At 41.8% G+C, this 22558-nt stretch overlaps 1 protein-coding gene across 17 annotated transcripts in view; it reads right to left on the minus strand.

Annotated features, from left to right (window-relative positions):
* Window positions 1-22558, minus strand: part of GULP1 (GULP PTB domain containing engulfment adaptor 1) — a 657395-nt gene that overhangs the window by 345300 nt on the left and 289537 nt on the right. For all 17 annotated transcript variants that reach the window (XM_072120987.1, XM_072120984.1, XM_072120982.1 and 14 more), the window contains one exon: window positions 4436-4534. In XM_072120987.1, coding sequence (XP_071977088.1) covers window positions 4436-4534 — 99 coding nt within the window. The remainder of the gene's footprint in view (window positions 1-4435; window positions 4535-22558) is intronic.

The following is a 22558-nucleotide window of genomic DNA, read 5'->3' on the forward strand; positions in this document are numbered from 1 at the left end:
AGGGTCGATTTATTATCTTAATTTGCAATATTAACTCTATTACATATACATTAGTATCGGTATATAGTCCAAATAAGCATCAAGCTAGGTTTTTTAAGGTTCTGTTCAAAAAAGTAAATGCATGTAAGCAAGGGTCAGTCTTGTTAATGGGGGACTTTAATATGAGCATGTGGCCATCAGTAGACACTACTTCAGGACCTCAAAACAGCAGTGCATCGGAACTTTTTAAACAAGCCCACGAAGAAGCTTATTTGGACATATGGAGATTACAACATCCCCTAGAAAGGGATTATACCTTCTTTTCCCACCCACACAGAGTCTATTCACGTATAGACATGTTCTTAGCAGACCATCCCCTATACAATAGAATAAAATCCTCAAGAATAGACGTAATTAGTTGGTCGGACCACGCACCTATTCATATAGAAATAGCTGAAAAATATGATAAGCCGCGCTCTTCTCATTGGCGCCTGAATAATTATTTACTATATATACCACAATTCGAAGGGGATAATGAAAGAATAATACAACAAATAATTTCTGAAAACGATACTGATAATATAGCACCAGACTTGCTGTGGTGTGTGCATAAAATGTGTGCGAGAGGGCATTTTAAAAGTATAGCAGCAGCTAATAAAAAGCTAAACGAAGAAAAAAGACTACATATCTTGTCAGGACTTACGCTACTGCACGCTCTCAATAAAACCTCTTTCTGTCCTTACAGGGCTGATATGATAAATGAACTGCAAAAGCAGTTAAAAGAATTAGACGCTTATAAATATGAGAAGGCACTTAGAAAAATGAAAGCCACACATTATGGTTCAGGTAATAAAGCAAGTAAGGTATTAGCAGCGCAATTAAAAAAGAGAGAAGCACAAAATAGAATCCCCTTTTTACTCAATAATAATAACGAAAAATTATTCGACCCACATCAAATGGCAGAAGCTATGGCGGACTACTACGCTAAGCTATATAATCTAAAAAATGACACAACAACCTCTCAACCCTCCCAATCTAAAATTAAAGCATTTCTAGATTCAGTAAATCTACCCAAACTATCAAAAGAACAGACAGATTCCATATCAGCTTTGATAACCAAAACTGAAGTTAGTACGGCAATTAAAGAATTAAAAAGTAATAAAGCTCCTGGCCCTGATGGCCTTACTAACAACTATTATAAAAAGTTCTCACATATTTTAGTGCCGCACCTTGTCAATGTTTTTAATTCTATTCAAAATACTGGTAATATTCCAAAAGAAATGCTAGAGGCCTCAATATGTGCCTTGCCTAAACCAGGTAAAACTCCGGACAGACCTTCTAATTTCCATCCTATTTCACTCCTAAATACAGACTTAAAGTTATTCGCCAAAATAATTGCAAATAGGGTTGCACCACTTTTGCCAGGGCTCATCCATCAAGACCAGGTGGGATTTGTGAAGGGGAGGGTATCCTCGGATGGCACACGTCGATTCATTGACCTAGTGGATTTTGTGGAAGGTAATCGAACGCCTTCTCTGCTTCTCTCTTTGGATGCAGAGAAGGCGTTTGATAGGGTCCATTGGGGGTATCTAAAGGAAGTACTGGGTAAATTTGGATTTGCCGATAGAGCAATGAAGGGAATATTGGCATTATACACGGAACCATCTGCCTATGTGTCTCTAGCTGGATACTCTTCTAAACCCTTTTTAATATCAAACGGTACCCGACAAGGGTGCCCACTGTCACCTCTGATATTCACACTTATTATGGAACCCTTGGCGGAAGCCATAAGGATGTCGAATAAGATATCAGGGGTTAAAATTGGATCCATAACCCACAAAATTGGGTTGTTTGCCGATGATGTCATTGTAGCATTAACGGATCCAATCTCATCATTAGAATCAGTCACATCCTTGTTGGATAAATTTAGTGAAATTTCATATTATAAATTAAATGCAAGTAAATCTCTGATTCTAGGCATGTTTCTCCCAGAAAATACAGAGAAATACATTAAATCAAACTTCCCATTTCAGTGGACATCTCAATCTATTCCATACCTAGGAATAAACCTCACTTTCCCTACGAAAAAATTATTTGAAATGAATTATGTCCCTCTTTTAACTCAAATAGAACAGGAGCTAAAATTGTACACTAAGGCATTCATTTCTTGGGTAGGTAGGGTCGCTGCTATAAAAATGATGATCCTGCCCAAGATAACTTATATTTTTAGGAATGTACCCATCCCAATAACTAAAAAATTTATACAGAAACTGCAAGGGCTAGTAAATAAATATGTGTGGCTTAATAAAAAATCTAGAGTAGCGGCAAAAATACTATATAGTCCCCAAGAAGAAGGAGGATTAGGCCTGCCATGTTTAAACACATACTATGATGCAGCTATATTGGAACAAGCTAGGCAATGGTTGTCACAAGAGCAACTCAAACATTGGATACAAATTGAAAATGAAATAAACGGGAAAAGCCCAATGGCAGTGCAGCTATGGGCTATCAATTTTAGTCTTACTAGCACTACACCAAAATTACTCACTATGAAAGCTGGTATAAATAAATGGCGACAGTATACTAAAGAAATTCCTTTACTATGCTTAAAGATAAAGGATCTACCTTGTAACTGGCTATGCCATTTAGTAGAAGACCTAGATATTTCTGACTGGGCAACCTTAGGCATAGTCAATATTGGAGATATATGGGTCAAAGATCATTTATTAGCATTTACAGAAATATGTTCAAAATTCTCAGTACCTAGACATGATTTTTATAAATATCTGAGATTGAGACATTTCCTGTCTAACGTACTGAAAACATCATCAGATAATTCAAAAATATTCAATATAACATTTCTGCACCCTACCAAATTAACAAAAGGGATAAGCCTAGCCTACAAAGCTATACTGGCCAAGAGAGAAAATCCACTAAACCCTTGCCTTGAAAAGTGGGAAAACGATTTCCAAGTAACTATAGATAGGGATGCTTGGAAAGCAGGTTTACAAATCATAAAAACATTGTCTAAATGCGCGACACATTTGGAAACGCGCAGGAAAGTTCTTTATAGATGGTATTATACACCAGATAGACTATCTAAAATGTATCCAAACTCGTCGCCAAAGTGTTGGCGATGTTGTAAAGAGAGAGGTACAATAACGCATATTTTTTGGTCATGCCCGTCCCTCAGAGGGTTTTGGACCCAAATAGAATCGATGATAGGTGGAATGTTAAAGAAGACTGTCAAACTAGATCCAGCATTAACTTTACTAGGAATAGGATTAGAAGAAATGCCACTTAATGAGAGGACAATAATATTTCATATAACTACTACAGCTATCATCCTTATAGCCTCACTTTGGAAAAATAAGGGCATTCCATCCTTCGCTGAACTCTCTAGCAGAGTAAACAATAACTGTGTCATGGAAAGATTATTGGCTTACACTGAAGGTACACCTAATGCATTCTATAAAAAATGGGAAGTGTGGATTGCATCTATATACTATAAAGCGTCAGTGCACTTCGAGATAGGAGAAAATTATACACCATGTAATGAAAATAATATAACATGACCTCAATACCTAAGTAAATGGGTGGAAGATATACCCTAATTTCAAGTACTCAAATCTATAGGGATTAGATCTGGCAGTATGTTATGTTATGTTCTGTTTTGTTTTGTTAAGTTAGTCAAGTTTAATTTGATGTTAACTAAATACAGTTGTATTGAGCAACATATTTTGTATATATCACAAAATGAAGCTGAAAGGCATCTTATTGTATGTGACTAAGTATGCTGTAAAATAACTGAACATGTATGCTTTTCAGCTTTAATAAAGATGTTTAAAAAAAAAAAAAAAAGAAAGGGAGAACATCATCCGCTGGTGCTGTTTATAACTAATATAAAAGGAAAAGCAATGAGCCCAGGCACAGGAGCAACAGAGATTCGTTATCATAATTTTAACTCAGCTCAGGGATTAAACAAGATAAGTGCCTGCATCAGTGTAGCATTCTCAAGGTATGTTTGGTTCATAATGCATCAAATGAAATGGTAGGTAAAAAGTAGCGAGATTTGAAAAGTCATGGAAGGAAAAATAAGATATATGACAAAAGTTTTCTTTAAAAAAAGTTCTGTGGCATTAATTTCTGTCAAAAAGCAGAAAATTTGAAAAGTCGTTATTTTTCATAAAAAATCACTAAATAAAATGTTCAATAATCTTTTAGTTTTGTCACCTAAAAACATAACTGATCAGTAAAAACATAGTACTAACAAAAACAGCACTTACATTAAAGTGCTCAAACTGGTTGTGTCTTGAAGAGAACTGCAACAAACAATATACTGTACAATGCCTTAACTAATTCCTCTGCAACAATGTGGAAAACACTGTCAAGCAAACCATAGAAATACCTGCACCTTATAACTATAAATAAAATAATTAAACTATAAAGTCCTTACCTTTGATTTTGGCTCAAGAATTTTTACGCCATATATTGATATTTGAAGTTCAACCTTCGGAGTTTTCCGGCCTTCAGATTTCTTTATATGCCGTGCAAACTGAAAAAGGACAACAACTTATTTTATGATACTTAATAAAAACAAATCCTTATTTTTCAAATTAAGTAATCATGCATTACATGCTATATTAAATAGAAATAATATATGTCACTTGTAGTGGGTACAATGTCTCAATGAATGTTTTAACAGTACTATAGTTTATAAATGTGATTAGATCGCAGAGCTTTATCACCACCTACTGATCAACTGGTGATATTTTTGTTTCAGCAAACGTAAAAAAATTATAAATATGTTATTTACAGTGGGTAGATTTATTGTATTTAATTAAATAGAACATATAAGATGTCTGTAGCAAATATCAAAGATGTAATAGAATTGTTGGAGGTCACATGAAGCTGAGACCTCAGTAAACAGGTGGCCTGAGTGACCTTAGCAGTCGCAAAAGCGAGAATGCCGAAGTCACTCTGAACATCATGCTCTAGTGTTTTTAATACTGAGGTCACTCAGAGCAGTGGAGCCATACCATGGGGTTTACCTGTATATTTAAAAAAATCCTTTAAAACTACATTTAAAAAAATGTCTAATCCATTTCAGCATCACACACCCATTTCTAGTGCTCCAGTTTTATCTTTTTCTGTGACCTGCTATACTAGACTGCTGCAGCCAATCACATGACCATAATTGTGGCTGGGATCTGGCTGCACCAGATCATGGCCACAATGGAGGTCTATGCAATATTAAGCACCTTGTCATCTAAGGGCACCTGACATATTTCATCATGTGACAAAATATATACACTCACCGGCCACTTTATTAGGTACACCTGTCCAACTGCTCGTTAACACTTCATTTCAAATCAGCCAATTACATGGCGGCATGTAGACATGGTCAAGACAATCTCCTGCAGTTCAAACCGAGCATCAGTATGGGGAAGAAAGGTGATTTGAGTGCCTTTGAACGTGGCATGGTTGTTGGTGCCAGAAGGGCTGGTCTGAGTATTTCAGAAACTGCTGATCTACTGGGATTTTCACGCACAACCATCTCTAGGGTTTACAGAGAATGGTCCAAAAAAGAAAAAACATCCAGTGAGCAGCAGTTCTGTGGGCGGAAATGCCTTGTTGATGCCAGAGGTCAAAGAAGAATAGGCATACTGGTTCGAGCTGATAGAAAGGCAACAGTGACTCAAATCACCACCCGTTACAACCAAGGTAGGCAGAAGAGTATCTCTGAACGCAAAGTAGGTCGAACTTTGAGGCAGATGGGCTACAGCAGCAGAAGACCACACCGGGTGCCACTCCTTTCAGCTAAGAACAGGAAACTGAGGCTACAATTTGCACAAGCTCATCGAAATTGGACAGTAGAAGATTGGAAAAACGTTGCCTGGTCTGATGAGTCTCGATTTCTGCTGCAACATTCGGATGGTAGGGTCAGAATTTGGCGTCAACAACATGAAAGCATGGATCCATCCTGCCTTGTATCAACGGTTCAGGCTGGTGGTGGTGGTGTCATGGTGTGGGGAATATTTTCTTGGCACTCTTTGGGCCCCTTGGTACCAATTGAGAATCATTGCAACGCCACAGTCTACCTGAGTATTGTTGCTGACCATGTCCATCCCTTTATGACCACAATGTACCCAACATCTGATGGCTACTTTCAGCAGGATAATGCACCATGTCATAAAGCTGGAATCATCTCAGACTGGTTTCTTGAACATGACAATGAGTTCACTGTTCACAGTGAGCAGCAGTTCTGTGGGCGGAAATGCCTTGTTGATGCCAGAGGTCAGAGAAGAATAGGCAGACTGGTTCGAGCTGATAGAAAGGCAACAGTGACTCAAATCGCCACCCGCTACAACCAAGGTAGGCAGAAGAGCATCTCTGAACGCACAGTACGTCGAACTTTGAGGCAGATGGGCTACAGCAGCAGAAGACCACACCGGGTGCCACTCCTTTCAGCTAAGAACAGGAAACTGAGGCTACAATTTGCACAAGCTCATCGAAATTGGACAGTAGAAGATTGGACAAAACGTTGCCTGGTCTGATGAGTCTCGATTTCTGCTGCAACATTCGGATGGTAGGGTCAGAATTTGGCGTCAACAACATGAAGGCATGGATCCATCCTGCCTTGTATCAACGGTTCAGGCTGGTGGTGGTGGTGTCATGGTGTGGGGAATATTTTCTTGGCACTCTTTGGGCCCCTTGGTACCAATTGAGAATCATTGCAACGCCACAGCCTACCTGAGTATTGTCATGTCCCAGGACTTGTTTCTATTCATTGACATGTATATGTATTATACTGCTTTGCCTTTTGACCATCCTGTCTTCCTGTCCTCTAGTTTCAGTATTGTAACTCCTCCCCTCTCCCTCATGTATGCAGCCATCTTTGTCAGGAAAAGTGTATATCTGAATGTCTCTTCTACCCTGGCAAATTATATCCTTTTCACACCGTTGTAACCAGCATTTCTTCAAGATTTCTGCACTAAATAAAGCTGGAATCTTCCCACATGCTTCTTTCGATGGAGTTGACACTATCTGACGAAAAGTGATTTGGTGTAAGTACTGGTTAAAACAAAGATATAAGACTATCTATAAACACCTGCTTACAGCCAGGTTATTGAGTTAGAATAGTGAAAAGGATCATAGACTGCCAGTCCCAGCCGTGGGGACAGAGACTCGTCCGACAGAGACTCAGGTCTGTCCACATTGGCAATCCTGCAGCAGGTCTTACAGCTGCCTGGCAGAGACTAGAGCGAACCTATGGCAGTCCTGAAGCAATTGAGAGTGCTCTCTTCAAACGGTTGCAAAGTTTCCCAAGGCTATCTGGCAAGGACAACCAAAAATTTCAAGAGCTTAGTGACCTACTTTCAGAGCTCCAACTAGCCAAGACAGACCCCCACCTACCTGGTCTCAGCTACCTGGATACTTCTCGTGGGGTAAACCAAATAGTTGCCAAACTGCCACTTAACATTCAAGAAAAATGGGCTACAGTTGGGTCAAGATACAAAAGAGAGAATGAAGTCTGTTTTCCTCCATTTGACTACTTCTGTCAGTTTGTCAGCAACATTGCAGAGTCCAAGAATGACCCAAGCTTTTTCTACGGTGAGTCCGGCGGCCTCAGTTCACCACCTTCTAAATATGACAGCCCACGCTCCGAGTACAGAAAACACAGTCCAGTGTCAGTAAAAAAGACTGATGTTCTTCCCACTACCTCATCAGCTTCTGAGGATCTCAGCTGTAAGATCAACCAAGGTGAAAAGATTGAGAACCCTAATCGCCTATGCCCTATTCATAAGAAGCCGCATCCTCTCAAGAAGTGTATTGGCTTCAGAAAGAAGCCACTTCAAGAGCGCAAGGAGCTGCTAAAGAAGTTTGGAATATGTTTCCGATGTTGTGCTTCCACTGAACACGTTGCTAAGGACTGTAAATCCACTATAAAGTTAGAAAATAGGTTGGATACAGAGATGGGGGCCCACCAGATTCCACTAAATTTTGTGGTACATGTAGTGACTAACCGAAGTATTTATATGGCGTGGCCCTCTCTTATTACGCATTGTTTAGTCCAAAGCTACATAAACAAAAACGGGTACCCCTCTCTTGGCGGGGAAATGGACAAAAACACGGTAAAACATGATATTAAAAATTGTTAAATCTTTATTGATACAAAAAAACACACAAAGATACCAGCTAGGGAACAATGTAACTTGTTCAATACAATACAATGTATTTGAACAAGTTACATTGTTCCCTATTTTATCTGTCACCAAATTCATAGTGTTTGTTTGTAATATATGTAGGCTATAAGGATAATAATCATTGTATAATATGCAATGTACTTGAATAAGTCCAATTGTCCGTTGTTCTCAGCAGGTATTTAGATCCATTGTTACAACATACATATACACAGCTACCTGTCAGCCTTAGACAACTAATATGGTATATAGTACACATCCTGTCAAATCATTTAACCCCTGTATATCTATATTGAAATGCACGGTGCACTTTATTCATCATGGTCTATGACAATGTAAGATATTTATCACCGGCACAAATTTTATCATATTTATGAAATCTGTGATACTGTTATGAGTTTATTAATATATGGATGTACATGCCATTCATTAGTCATATGCAATATATACATATATGTGTATCCTGCTATCCTGTGGTAACCAAATTGGTGTGTAACACATGCAGTAACCAATATGGTGTATAATACATGTCCACTGTATATTTTGTTTAACTATGTTAACCCAATTGGTGTGTAACACATGCAGCAACCAACATGGTGTATAATACATGTCCACTGTATATTTTGTTTAACTATGTTAACCCTTTATAATCATATGTATATGCACTGTGCACTTTATACTAAGTAGGGCCCATGGTAATTTACAGTATTCATCACTGTTATATATAAAGAACACTGCTGGTATCATCACTGTTATAAATTTTTAGTATTCATCATTGGTATAAATTTTGCCAAATTTATGTAAACAGTAACATTTGGACATCCGCGCAACTTATTTTGGATGAATAGTGTTACTTATCAACTATATGGCACTATTGTAACATTTATAATTATATACACTCTTGTCACCGTTTAAATGCACTTTTTCTAACTGCAGTACCATAGTCAAACATCTTCATGTATGGGGCGCCTCTCACGCATGCGCCTTTTACCTGAAATCCTGCTCCGAACAGGTTCCGTGTTCTCAGGTGACTGCATATCACGCCGGGCTGATCATGTTCCCGTGCTCTCGCGAGATCGTAACACGTGACCCGGAAGCCCGCGGACACGTGATCGCCCACCAACACTCTCATTGGCTCAAGTTTTCCTTATATTCCCCTGGTACTAAAGAGACGCCACCCCCCAGACGAAGGCTCCCTCAGAGCCGAAACGCGCGTCGGGGACGCGGTCCTAACCTGGCAGCGGTGCTTTGCAACACCCTTCACTGGTAAGAGCTGGCATACCTTTCTAGATAGCCCTCAAAGATACTATCATCCTCCTCTTCATAGGAGTCTTTCTGCATCTATTTCATCCATGTATTTCATGGAGCTATCACATACCCAATACACTCCATTGTCCAGCTCCCTATTCACCAGCTCTAGCACACTATAACCTTTCTCCCCTGCTCAGGTTTATCCGCTTTTCATCTGTGCCAAACCACTGTGTTTTTATTGTACATCACATTATTTGTATATATCACCAGCAGTAACTATACTGGTATCTTTGTGTGTTTTTTTGTATCAATAAAGATTTAACAATTTTTAATATCATGTTTTACCGTGTTTTTGTCCATTTCCCCGCCAAGAGAGGGGTACCCGTTTTTATCCACTATAAAGTGCATAGAATGTGACAGTGAGAACCACGTACAAGCTCTTCACCCCTCTCAGTCCAGCCCTACACCACCTGCAGATCTCCCTCCTCCGGCAAAGCATGGCGGGGAGAACACAGATCAAGCAGCAAGGCCTATTACAGTATCCTCTTCATGTAAAGAAGTCTGCGGAGAAGATCTTTGTGACAAGTCCTGCGCAAGGATATGCCTGGTCAAGGTGTACCCAAATGGTCAGCCAGAAAAGACTTTAAAGGTGTATGCCATCCTGGATGACCAGAGCAACCGATCACTTGCAAGGTCAGAACTTTTTGATCTGTTTGACCTAAAGGGGAATGCTTACCCATATACCTTGGGCACTTGTAGTGGCATTACAGAGGTTTCAGGGAGAAGAGCCAGTGGACTTGTAGTAGCTTCTCTAATGGGAAATCTAGAGGTACCTTTGCCCACACTTGTTGAATGCAACCAGATACCATCAAACAGACAGGAGATCCCTACACCAGAAGCTGCTCTCCATCATCCTCATCTACAGACCATAGCAAGTGAAATACCAGCTCTGGACAAAAATGCAGAGATCCTGCTTTTACTGGGAAGGGACATTCTCAGAGTGCACAAAATACGTCAGCAAATAAATGGTCCACATGATGCACCATTTGCCCAGCGCCTTGTCATTATAGGCAACGTCTGCATTGACCGAATGAAAAGGCCTACCAAGATATCCTCATTTAAGACTTATATATTGCCAAATGGTCGCAGCACTTATTTTCAGCCATGCCCATGTCATTACCAGGTGAAAGAAAAGATGAGTAACTGTAAAGGGCAGCATGATCAGCAAGATGACATGAACATTTGCCTTCCATGGGATGATAGCCTTGGATCTACAGTGTTCGACACCACAAGTGATGACAACAAGTTGGCACCTGCTAGAGAAGAAAGAATTTCTCAAAGTAATGGATAAGGAATTTACTCAAAATGATTCCAACAGCTGGGTAGCACCTTTACCTTTCCGTACTCCAAGAACAAAACTACCAAACAATCTGCAGCAAGCAGCCTCAAGATTTTCTTCTTTAAAGCGTACCTTAAAGAGAAAGCCAGATATGGAAAAACACTTTGTAGACTTTATGCAGAAGGTGTTTGATAGAGACCATACAGAACCTGCACCGCCACTAAAGGAAGGAGAAGAATGTTGGTACCTGCCATCATTTGGTGTGTATCACCCTCGGAAACCAGACCAAATCAGAGTGGTGTTTGATTCTAGTGCACAGTTTGAGGGAGTGTCTCTCAACAATATGCTCCTCACTGGTCCTAACCTCAACAACAGTCTTCTAGGGGTCCTAATGCGCTTCAGACAAGAACCTGTTGCAATAATGGCCGACATTCAACAGATGTTCATTGCTTCATTGTTAAAGAAGACAACAGAAACTATCTTCGGTTTCTTTGGCACAAGGACAATGACGTCAACAAGGAAGTCATAGATTATCGAATGAAGGTGCATGTCTTCGGCAACAGCCCATCTCCTGATGTAGCAATCTATGGACTCAGAAGGACAGCCCAACAAGGTGAGGAGGAGTATGGTTCTGATGCTCGTCACTTTGTTGAGAGGAATTTCTATGTTGATGATTACCTTAAGTCTTTACCCACAAGTGAAGAGGCAGTTGATCTTCTTACCAGAACACAAGAGATGCTGTCTGCAGCGAATCTCAGACTTCACAAGATCATCTCCACTTACCATGAGGTAATGAAAGCCTTTCCCTCAGAAGATCATGCAATCAACTTGAAGAGTCTTGATCTCGGTTTTGACGCTCCTCCTGTGCGCAGCCTAGGGTTGCTCTGGAACATTGAACAAGATACTTTTACTTTCCAAGTGTCTGCTTGTGATAAACCTTTCACCAAGCGAGGAGTTTTATCTGTTGTGAACAGTATTTATGATCCTCTTGGGTTCATTTCACCCATTACCACCCAAGGCAAGATACTGCTAAGACAACTTATCACTGAAAATACGGACTGGGAGTCTCCGCTACCTATTGAGAAACAACTAAGGTGGGAAAAATGGAAAAGGTCTCTGGAAGTGTTAGAGCAACTCCAAGTTCCACGTTGTTATTCAACCAGCTCCCTTTCAACAGCCATCAGAAGGGAAGTCCACATCTTCTCTGATGCATCAGTGGAAGCCATAGCTGCAGTAGCCTGAAGACCACAGGAACCAGCAATGAGACACATTGCGGATTTGTCTTAGGTAAGGCAAAACTTACTCCAAAACCTGCGCACTCTATACCGAGACTTGAGCTTTGCGCAGCCGTGCTAGCAGTTGAAATTGCTGAAGTAATACGAGACGAAATAGACATTTCAATTGATTCGTTTACATTTTATATACATAACCAGACTAAACAGTTTTACATGTATGTCAGCAACCGAGTAGAACGCATCAGGAGCTTTTCTATGCCTGAACAGTGGCAGTATATCTCCACGGAACTTAATCCTGCTGATCGAGGAACAAGACCTGCACCAATTGCACGTCTTTTAGATCACATGTGGTTATCTCCTCCAAAGTTTCTGTGTGAGGAAACTTGTCTGACTCCATCCAATGATGTCTTCGAACTAATTGATCCAGAGTCTGATAAGGAAATCAGGCCCACAACCTCCACGTTGTACACTTCTGTAACTTCAAAGGTCAAGCTGAAGTCACATCGCTTCGAGCGTTTCTCAACTTGGTCATCCATTGTGCGAGCTATTGCCAGATTGGTTCACATCTCTTGCTGCTTTGCTAAGGACACACCATCACAGTGTTATGGGTGGCATACGTGTAAGGAACACCCTACTGCTTCAGACCTTGAACATGCTGAACAAGTCATCATCTGTTGTGTTCAACAAGAAGTGTATCATCAGGAGATAAATTTTATCTAAAAAAACATCAGTTTGTCCAAGAGTAGTGCACTCTACAAACTCAATCCAGTGCTCGATCACCACCAGTTACTGAGAGTGGGCGGCCGGATAGAGAGATCTGACCTGTGTAACAAGGAACAAAATCCTATCATCATACCAGGTGGACATTATATTGCTACTTTGCTGATCAGACACCATCATGAGCTAGTACAGCACCAAGGCAGACAGTTTACTGAAGGTGTCATCAGGTCAGCTGGTTTCTGGATTGTGGGCATGAAGAGATGTATTTCCTCTGTACTCCACAAATGTGTTAAGTGTCACAAGTTAAGAGGAAGACAGCAACAGCAGCAAATGGCAAACCTACCAGCAGACCGTCTAAGTACTAATCCACCATTTACTTATGTTGGGGTCGATGTCTTTGGTCCATGGCCAGTAGTTACTCGTAGAACCCGTGGTGGAGCTGCAAATAGCAAGCGATGGGCAGTACTGTTTACTTGTCTCAGCATTCGAGCAGTACACATTGAAGTAATTGAATGCATGGATGCCTCTTGCTTCATCAATGCCCTTAGAAGATTCTTCTCCATTCGTGGACCTGTCAAACAGTTGAGGTCCGACTGCGGTTCCAACTTTGTGGGAGCTTGCAAGGAACTACAATTGGAAAACTTCTTGACCAACAATAGATGTACTTGGGTGTTTAACCCTCCACATTCATCCCATATGGGAGGATCCTGGGAACGCATGATTGGAATTGCACGCAGGATACTTGAATCAATGCTAATGGACAACAAGTCTTCCTTGCTTACTCATGAGACATTGGTCACTTTCCTTGCTGAAGTATCTGCCATAGTAAATGCAAGGCCTTTAGTGCCAGTTTCCTCAGACCCTGATTCTCCAATCATTGTTACTCCTGCAACACTTCTTACTCAGAAGATCGGAACTGCTGATATTCCTCCAGGCACCTTTGACCACAGTGACATCTACAGACGCCAGTGGAAACAGGTCCAACATCTGTCTAATGTGTTTTGGCATAGGTGGAAGAGAGAGTATCTACATATGCTTCAAAGCCGTCAAAAGTGGCAGACTTCAAAACCTAACCTCCAGGAAGGAGATCTTGTTCTTTTAAAGGATAAAGAAGCCCATCGTAATGAGTGGCCCATGAGTCTCATCACTAAAGTCATGCCTAGCAACGATGGAAAGATTTGCAAAGTGGAAGTCAAGGTAACAAAGGGAGGTTCCGCAAAGGTCTTCTTCCGTCCTATGCATGAGCTAGTGCTTCTGCTACCAAAAGAAGAAGCCACATGAGTGACTTGGATACCCACTCAGCTTATGGTGGGGAGCATACCGCCATAGACTATGATATCACCTGTGGATTACAGTGTGGGTTGGTGGAAGTTTTGCTGATTGCTTCTTCCCCAATCCGAAGATGGGTTTACCTGAACTTCTTCACAGTTTCGCATCAGGATTTCAAATCATCAACCTCAAGATTTGGACTTATTGCTATTGTTTGCATGTTGTTTTTTCTCTTGTTTACAGGTCTTAAGAACTACCTTTGGACTCTGGTAAGACTATCTATAAACACCTGCTTACAGCCAGGTTATTGAGTCAGAATAAGTATTGTTGCTGACCATGTCCATCCCTTTATGACCACAATGTACCCAACATCTGATGGCTACTTTCAGCAGGATAATGCGCCATGTCATAAAGCTGGAATCATCTCAGACTGGTTTCTTGAACATGACAATGAGTTCACTGTGCTCAAATGGCCTCCACAGTCACCAGATCTCAATCCAATAGAGCATCTTTGGGATGTGGTGGAACGGGAGATTCGCATCATGGATGTGCAGTCGACAAATCTGCAGCAACTGTGTGATGCCATCATGTCAATATGGACCAAAATCTCTGAGGAATGCTTCCAGCACCTTGTTGAATCTATGCTACGAAGAATTGAGGCAGTTCTGAAGGCAAAAGGGGGTCCAACCCGTTACTAGCATGGTGTACCTAATAAAGTGGCCGGTGAGTGTATTTGCATACTAGTGCTGATATTTTATTGAGATGGTCTCTTAGTAAATGTATTTGTGGCAACAATGCTGTGCATCTCAATTTACACCCTACTGCTCTATATTTTAACCCAGTGTCAGCACTAGCTTGCCCTTACATCCGTTCCCAAAAAATGCCAGGTATTCATAGTTTCATAGTTTCATAGTTTATACGGTTGAAAAAAGACACTTGTCCATCAAGTTCAACCAAGGAAGGGTAGGGATTGGATGAGGAAGGGATTTAGGGGAAACAATCCTATATAGCATAACAATCAATGTTATTTAGCTGTAAAAAGGCATCTAGACCCTTCTTGAAGCTATCCGCTGTCCCTGCTGTGACCAGCGCCTGAGGCAGGCTATTCCACAGATTGACCGTTCTCATAGTAAAAAAGCCCTGTCGCCTCCGGTGATTAAACCTTGGTTTCTCCAAACGGAGACAGTGCCCCCTCGTCTTTTGATTTGATTTAATCTGGAACAACTTACCACCATATTTTTTGTATGGACCATTCATATATTTATATAAATTAATCATGTCCCCTCGTAGTCGTCTCTTTTCCAGACTAAATAAATTTAGTTGTTTTAATCTTTCCTCATAACTAAGACCCTCCATACCCCTTATCAGTTTTGTGGCTCTACGTTGAACCGTCTCCAGCTCCAGGGCATTCTTTTTATGGACCGGTGCCCAGAACTGGACAGCATATTCCAGGTGTGGCCGAACCAGTGCCTTGTATAGTGGTAATATTACATCCCCATCACGAGAGTCCATTCCACTTTTGATACATGACATGATCCTACTAGCTTTAGAGGCAGCTGCTTGACATTGCATGCTGTTATTCAATTTATGATCTACTAGTACCCCCAGATACTATTTATAGGGACAGGCAGGGGAATCAGGACCGTGTATCCTAAGTCAGCTTTTCCAGGGAAACCCACTACAGTTTCAGAAAAAAAATCACCCGAAGGGATGCAAGAGATTGTGAAATTATAGATCTGCTAGATGTAATGATAAAATTATGTTGACTATCCAAACACTAGGAGGATAAATAAATAACAAGCAATAAAAGCAGCCTCTTTTCATAATATATTTAATAAACATGTTTTCAACCACTTAAAGACGTGGCCATCTTGTAGCTTAAGGCCCCATTGTTTTCACAATTCTGAGATTGATTTTCTCTTCACAAGTTGTATTTAATTTTAGTGGTAAATGTCTGCTGATAAGTTTTCAGTTTATTTACAAAAAAGAAAAAATGAATTATTTTAAAAATGTGCCATTTTCGAAATTCAAAATCATTGCGTTTTCAGGCAGATAGATTTACCATCTAAATAAGTTGCTGAATAACATTTCCCATATGTCTACTTTACATTTTCCTAATTTTTGAAATGTCTGGATAATTTATTTTGATGTCACATGGCTTACAAATAGAATATCGATTTTCCGTATTTTCAGAATTGACTATATATGGACTATAAAATTAACCTATTTTCAAATCTGCACCCCTCGAACTATCAGAAACAGTTTTTAGGAAGATTGTTAACCTTGGGATCTTCAAAGTAATTAAATAAAAATGGAGGTGAAATTTAGACCGGTCCAATTTTGTCAGTTATACGTTCATTTAGCCCTAAATTTTAAACATTTCCAAGAGAGAAAAAAAGAGAGAACCCATCTAAAAATTTGCTATGCTATTTCTCGAAAGTACAGAGACCCCCTACATGTGGTTGTTACTTGTTTTATGGGAGCACAGCGAGGCGCAGAAGGGAAGAAACACCCTGCAGCTACCAGGATTTTGGTTCTCATTGGCTCCTTTTGTAGGCTATAAAATTTTTGCTTTTTCATTATTGGGGCCATGTGACGGCATTTTTTTTTTGCGGGATTAGATCCTTATTCCATAGTTGTGATTTGGGGGTGCCCTATTGTTGAAAATTTAAGAACTTTTATCTTTGAGGGCAGGGGTAGAAAAGCATCAATTCTGCCCCAGATTTGGCCGAACTTATCTGGACAATTCCTGTGTTTGTATAAGACTGCCTCATAGGGAAGCATTTGATTGATTTGGGCTTTCCAAATTCGGGTTGTCGGCATGTTGGGGTCATACCACCGGAGCGCTATACATTTTCTTGCTAAGAATAATGTTTCCCATAGGAAAATGAGGTGATAATGTGTCCAGTCTTCTTCTGATAAGACCTCCAGGAGGCACACCTCAGGTCCACATGGGACCGTCAGGGCAATAAGTCTAGTGAGAAAATCTGTAATATGTTTCCAAAATCTTGCTATTGGGGTACATTCCCATATCTTATGCATGAAGTCGGCTTCCAAGGAGCCACATCTAGGACAGGCAGTGGAAAGTACCCTGCCCATTTTCTGCATGCGGACCGGAGTGAGGTATGCCTGATGGAAAATATATAATTGTGTCATACGGTTATTTATGGACGGGGACACTTTGGTGTAAGAAGATAATAATAATTCGGAGTCAATCTCCTCTGAGGGTGATCGCATGAGCTGTTTCTATCTGTGCAAAGTGCGCGGTGGCCAGTGCTCCTCCTTTTGTGTAATCAGATGGCACCAAACCCCGTGGACCCTGAGTTCTATATATTCCTATGAGTGGATATTTAGATATCTGTGGTGGACCGTGTGCAAATTGTGATTCTACGGCATGGCGGAGTTGAAGGTATCTGTAAAACCTTCTCTGGTCCAGATCAAATTTTGTTTTCAAGTCTGAGAAAGAAGACAACACCCCATCAGTGTATAAGTCTGCTAAAGTTTGTATACCTGCTTGTCTCCACCCCTCTATGTCTTCCAGAGATGTTAAATGTGTTAGCGCAGAGTTCCCCCATAAAATCATTTCAGCTATGGTGTCATTAAAGTGTGTAAGTTGCCTTGCTCTTTTCCAGAATTGTATGGCTAGCCTGTGGATGGGTAGCAGGGGAGTTTGTAATCTGGGAATACCCTCCAATATAGACCAGAAGGAAGTGAGCCCTAAATAATGACTTAAGTGGTGTTCTGAATTGGGAAACGAGCCTGGGATTACCCAATGATATAGATATTGCAGTTGACCTGCTAAATAATAAAGATAAAAGTCATGGAGTGCCATACCGGCCATCTCTTTAGGATTTTGCAGTGTTTGTAAACGGAGTTTTAAATAAATACATTTTTATTCAATTTTCCATAAGTCATATTACAACATGGTTGAATAACATTACAGAAACAAACATTTTGACAATTCCCATCTTAAAATTGCCTTATTGGCTGGCAGATATAATTACTCATTATTATCATACTTTATTTCCATTAGTCATATATCTATTTTTTTGCCTATCTTCTGATTCCATTGTGAGGGTCAAAGTAATGATTATGTGTCCATAATAATTATATGCTTTATGATTGTATACATGTGCCCTTTGCCCTATATTTTTGTACACTGTTTGTTATGAAATACAGAGCTTTTCCCTTACATCAGTTTTAACCAGACATGCAACTGTCAGCAGAACTCAAGTCTTGTGATGGAAAGCAGAAGATGGAAAAGCAGATGTTTGTTAAGAATAGCATCAGCATCCAGACTAGTGGTCAATTTACTGTAGACAACGGTGACTGGAAATTCCCCTGGCATGGCAACCATAATCTAAGTTGGAAGACCAATCAGCAAGAGCCGGGGGGGCCAGACATATATGCTTAGCTATAACCAATTATAATGATTTTAATGTATGTGACCACACCTTTTTCTATGGGTATAAGAAGCTATGTAATCAGGAAATAAACTCAGTACAGTTCATCTCTCTTTTCTGTTCGGCAAGTTAAGAGCATGAACCTAAGATAAAACAGAACTTCAGTCTTCTGTCTTTTCTTATCCAAACGTGCACGCATGCTCAAATAATTTGGAGTGTCTGGGAGAAGAGTGTAAGGCGGGATTGGCCCGACCCCGACAGCCCCACGTTCGGGCGTCAGCTGTCGGGGTCGGGCCAATCCCGCCTTACACTCTTCTCCCAGACACTCCAAATTGCTGGGAGGAGACATTACTGAAGTGACTAAAGTGAGTGGCTATATTCTAATATAGGTAACTAACGAGGACGTCAGCAAGAACATCCCCCCAGACATCTTCTCTTATTGTCAAACCCTCCCCTGCTAGCCCAGTGATGATTTTAACCCATTCACAGTCAAGAAAAAGACCCAGAAAGAACAACATATATGTAGGATGGTCTATGATCTCCAAGCTGCCAATGAGTGTCCCACACTGGCAGCAGTCCCCGAGAGTGACAAATTATTCACTGTTATTGATTTGGCAAATGTTCTCCTTTCTGTGCCCCTGCATGAAAATTGCCAGTACCTATTTGCCTTTACCAGTTCAGTATTCCAGAACACCTGATGTAGATTCCCACAAGGGGGGTAAAACTCACCCAGCCAATACCCCACGGCCCTACAGGGAGTAGACTGACAGACTAGCCCCTTACTGGATGTTCTCCTTTTCAGTATGCGGAGGACCTACTGTTTTTGTTTGCCAGGATGCATTTATTGACCTTATGTGTTTTCTGTTCCAGAAGGGTTGAAAAGTTTCCAGAGATAAACTCCAGTACTGCCAGGAGAAGGTGGTCTTCCTAGGCCACTGCTTCTCAGCCACAGGCAGACACCTGACAGAGGAAAGAAAGCTGGTGGTCCAGAATGTGCCCCTGCCCTGAGGCCCTAAGCCTCTTTACATGTTTTTAGGACTGACCAGCTCCTGCAGGCCTGGGATAAGGTCTGCTGCCTCCAGCCTGATGTTGCCCCTTGATAAACTGAATTGCCTCTTCCCCATTTGCCCTTAGTCATGAGGCAATTGATGCATTCCATAGCCCTAAGCTGGTAAATCCTGTCTGCCCCGGTCCTAGGCACACCCCACTGAACCAGATATTTTACTTTATTTCGCTTTGAGTATCCAGTCCATGCCATAGATGTTTTAGCCCAGGAATATGGTGGCCTCCCCAGTGGCCCACTATTAGGCCCTCATGTGTCAGTAGCTGCAGCCAGCAATCTGCTCAGCAAGGCCAGTGAGCTGATCCTAGACCCTAGATCACTCAGTTACAGTGCCAACCCCACATGACTTGCATAGTCTCCTCACCCAAGTACAGCCCAAGCATCTGAGCAAAGGCCAGACAGCTCAGACTCCAGTGTGCACTCCTGATGCCCCAGGACACACTGATAAGGTGCACAGCTCTGAATCCTTCATTTTGTCGCCAGTCTTCCAGGATTCAGAGAGGGGGGGAGAAGGGTGATTAACCCAGATGTTGAGTTTTTTTCTCATAGATGGCTCCACACTGGATATACAGTGGTCAGTGGCGCACATGAGGTAGTACAAGCAGAACCACTCCCTCCACACAGGTCAGCGCAGGAGGTGCAGTGATGGCACTCAGGGAAGTGCTACAGCTGGTGTAAGGTAAAAGGGCAAACATCTATACTCAAGGTATAGTCCTGGGGTCTAAACACGACTATGAACCCTTATGGAAGGCTGGAGATTTCCTCACCTCTGCAGGGACCCCCTTTAAGCATGGCACACTGATTAAAGAGCTTATGGATGCTCTCTTACTTCCAAAAGAGGTGGGGATAGTAAAAGTAAAAGCACACACAATTTGCTAACTCTACAAGCCAAGGGCAAGGATGTGACTGACGGGATGGTGAAGGCAGCTGCACAGATGGAGCACAGAGACTGTCCTGAAGTCTCAGCGGTGAGTTCTGAGCTAAAAGTTTGATCCACAGGTGTTCCAGTCCCTGGTGGCCCGAGAGTCATCAGAAGTGAAGGAAGTGTGGAGGAAAGCTGGAGCCCAGATGACGATGGGACCTGGATGCTGGGAGAGAGGGTGTGCCTGCCCAGAGCCCTGCACCCGACAGTAAGTCAAGTAGCCCACGGAAACACACACATATCCAAAATGGCCATGCTAGTGCTCATAAACCATAAGTGGTTTGCCCGGGCATTACTACCCCTGTCACTAGACTAGTGAAAGCCTTTATAGTCTGTGCCCGCCACAACCCGGGTAAGGTGGAAAAGACCCCACAGAAGGTGACACCCAAGCCGCTGTATCCCTTCCAAAGACTGCAGATGGATTTTATCCAGCTATCAAAAAGTGGTACGTAGGAATACGTGCTTGTGTGCATTGATCTCTTTCCAGGGTGGCCAGAAGCTTTTCTCATGACCAAGGCTACTGCCAGAGCCGCAGCCAAGAAGTTGGTGAGTGAGATTTTTCTGCAGGTTTGGACTTCCAGAGACCATAGAGTCCGGTCGCAGAACCCACTTCACTGGACAGGTAAAGACCTGAAACATTGTCCCTCCTGGGTGTAGAACAGGCGAGTGCTTTCCTGCTGCCCACCATTCAGTTAAGACCACCTCCAACAGAAATATGGGATTGCCCCCTTTGAAGTACTTTTTGGCTGCGCACCCAGACTAGGCCCCTACTTCCCACAGACCCTATAGCTGATGGCAGGAAACCAGGTGGAATATGCCACACAGTTGAGCCAGGCCTTGGAAAAGGTCCGCAAAAGTGTTTCTGATTCCTTTTTCAGATCCAGACAGAGACCTCAGGATGTATAACCTGAAGCCTGGAGACTACGTGGTGGTAAAGAGACACTAGAGAGAGAGTCTGGAGCTTTGTTACAACGGTCCTTTCCAAGTCCTGCTGACCAATGCCACGTTTGTGAAGCAGGAGGGAAGCCAGCATGCTGCCACGTTTTTTTATTGCAAACTTACTTATTCTTCCTGCTAGCTGGTCTCTTCTGACTGACTGTATGCTCAGGGACACCCCAACCATGACTGTCACTGTAACCAGGATGCCCCCAGGGTAGGAGACTTTACCTACGGTTGGTGCAACAAGACAATGACCTTTTTTAACATTGACAGCACAGGTAACCCTGTATTAGCAGTGTCTGATGTGTATTGGATTTGTGGGGATAGGAGAGTCAGGTCAGGCCTAGAGGCTGGGAAGGTGAGTGCACGGTGATAAAACTTGTGCATTCCTTCCTCGTGATCCCCAGGGATAAGGTTGATCAGACACATAAGAAAAGGTAGAGAATCCCAAAGGATTCTGAAGGTCTAAGAGAAGCACCTAGATGACAACGTTTATATAGATACACCAAGGGAGCCACACATCGGGGAAAGAACCAAGCCTATGCCTGCATCCAGAGAATCTATTACGCCCCAGGAATCACACCTGCCATTGCTGCATACAATCAGGCCTGTACCGTATGCGCCACTTGCAATCCCGCCCCTACGACAAAGGTACCCCAGCAACACCTTGCCAAACCAGAATACCCATTTCAAAGGATCCAAGTGGACCACATCCAGCTACCCAAGGAGGGAAAACACGAATATGTACTTGTAGTAGTAGACATGTTCTCCGGATGGCCAGAGGCGTACCCGGTAGCTAACATGACATCAAAAACTACAGCAAAGAAACTGATCACTGAGACAGTTTGTAGATTTGGAGTACCACAAGTTATAGAGTCAGACCAGGGCCCTGCTTTTTCTTCTCAGATATTCAGAGAATTATGGAATATGTTGGGAGTAGATTTGGGCCTACGCACACCATACCACCCACAGAGCTCAGGAAAGGTAGAGAGGATGAATGGTACCCTAAAGAACAAATTGCTCAAAATGACCCAGGATAGTCCCCTCCCCTGGCCAGAATTGCTCCCCATTGCTCTGTATCATGTCCGACACACTGCCCAGGCTAAGCATGGTCTCACCCCCTAGGAGATTTTGTTTGGCAAACCACCAGTTTTTCCCGTGATAAGTAAACAGGAATTGTCTGAAAGTCATGATAAGACTGTACAATATGTAATTGAATTGTCCAAGGAATTAA

This window comes from Engystomops pustulosus, chromosome 8 (assembly GCF_040894005.1).
Source record: "Engystomops pustulosus chromosome 8, aEngPut4.maternal, whole genome shotgun sequence".
NCBI classification, from domain to species: domain Eukaryota; kingdom Metazoa; phylum Chordata; class Amphibia; order Anura; family Leptodactylidae; genus Engystomops; species Engystomops pustulosus.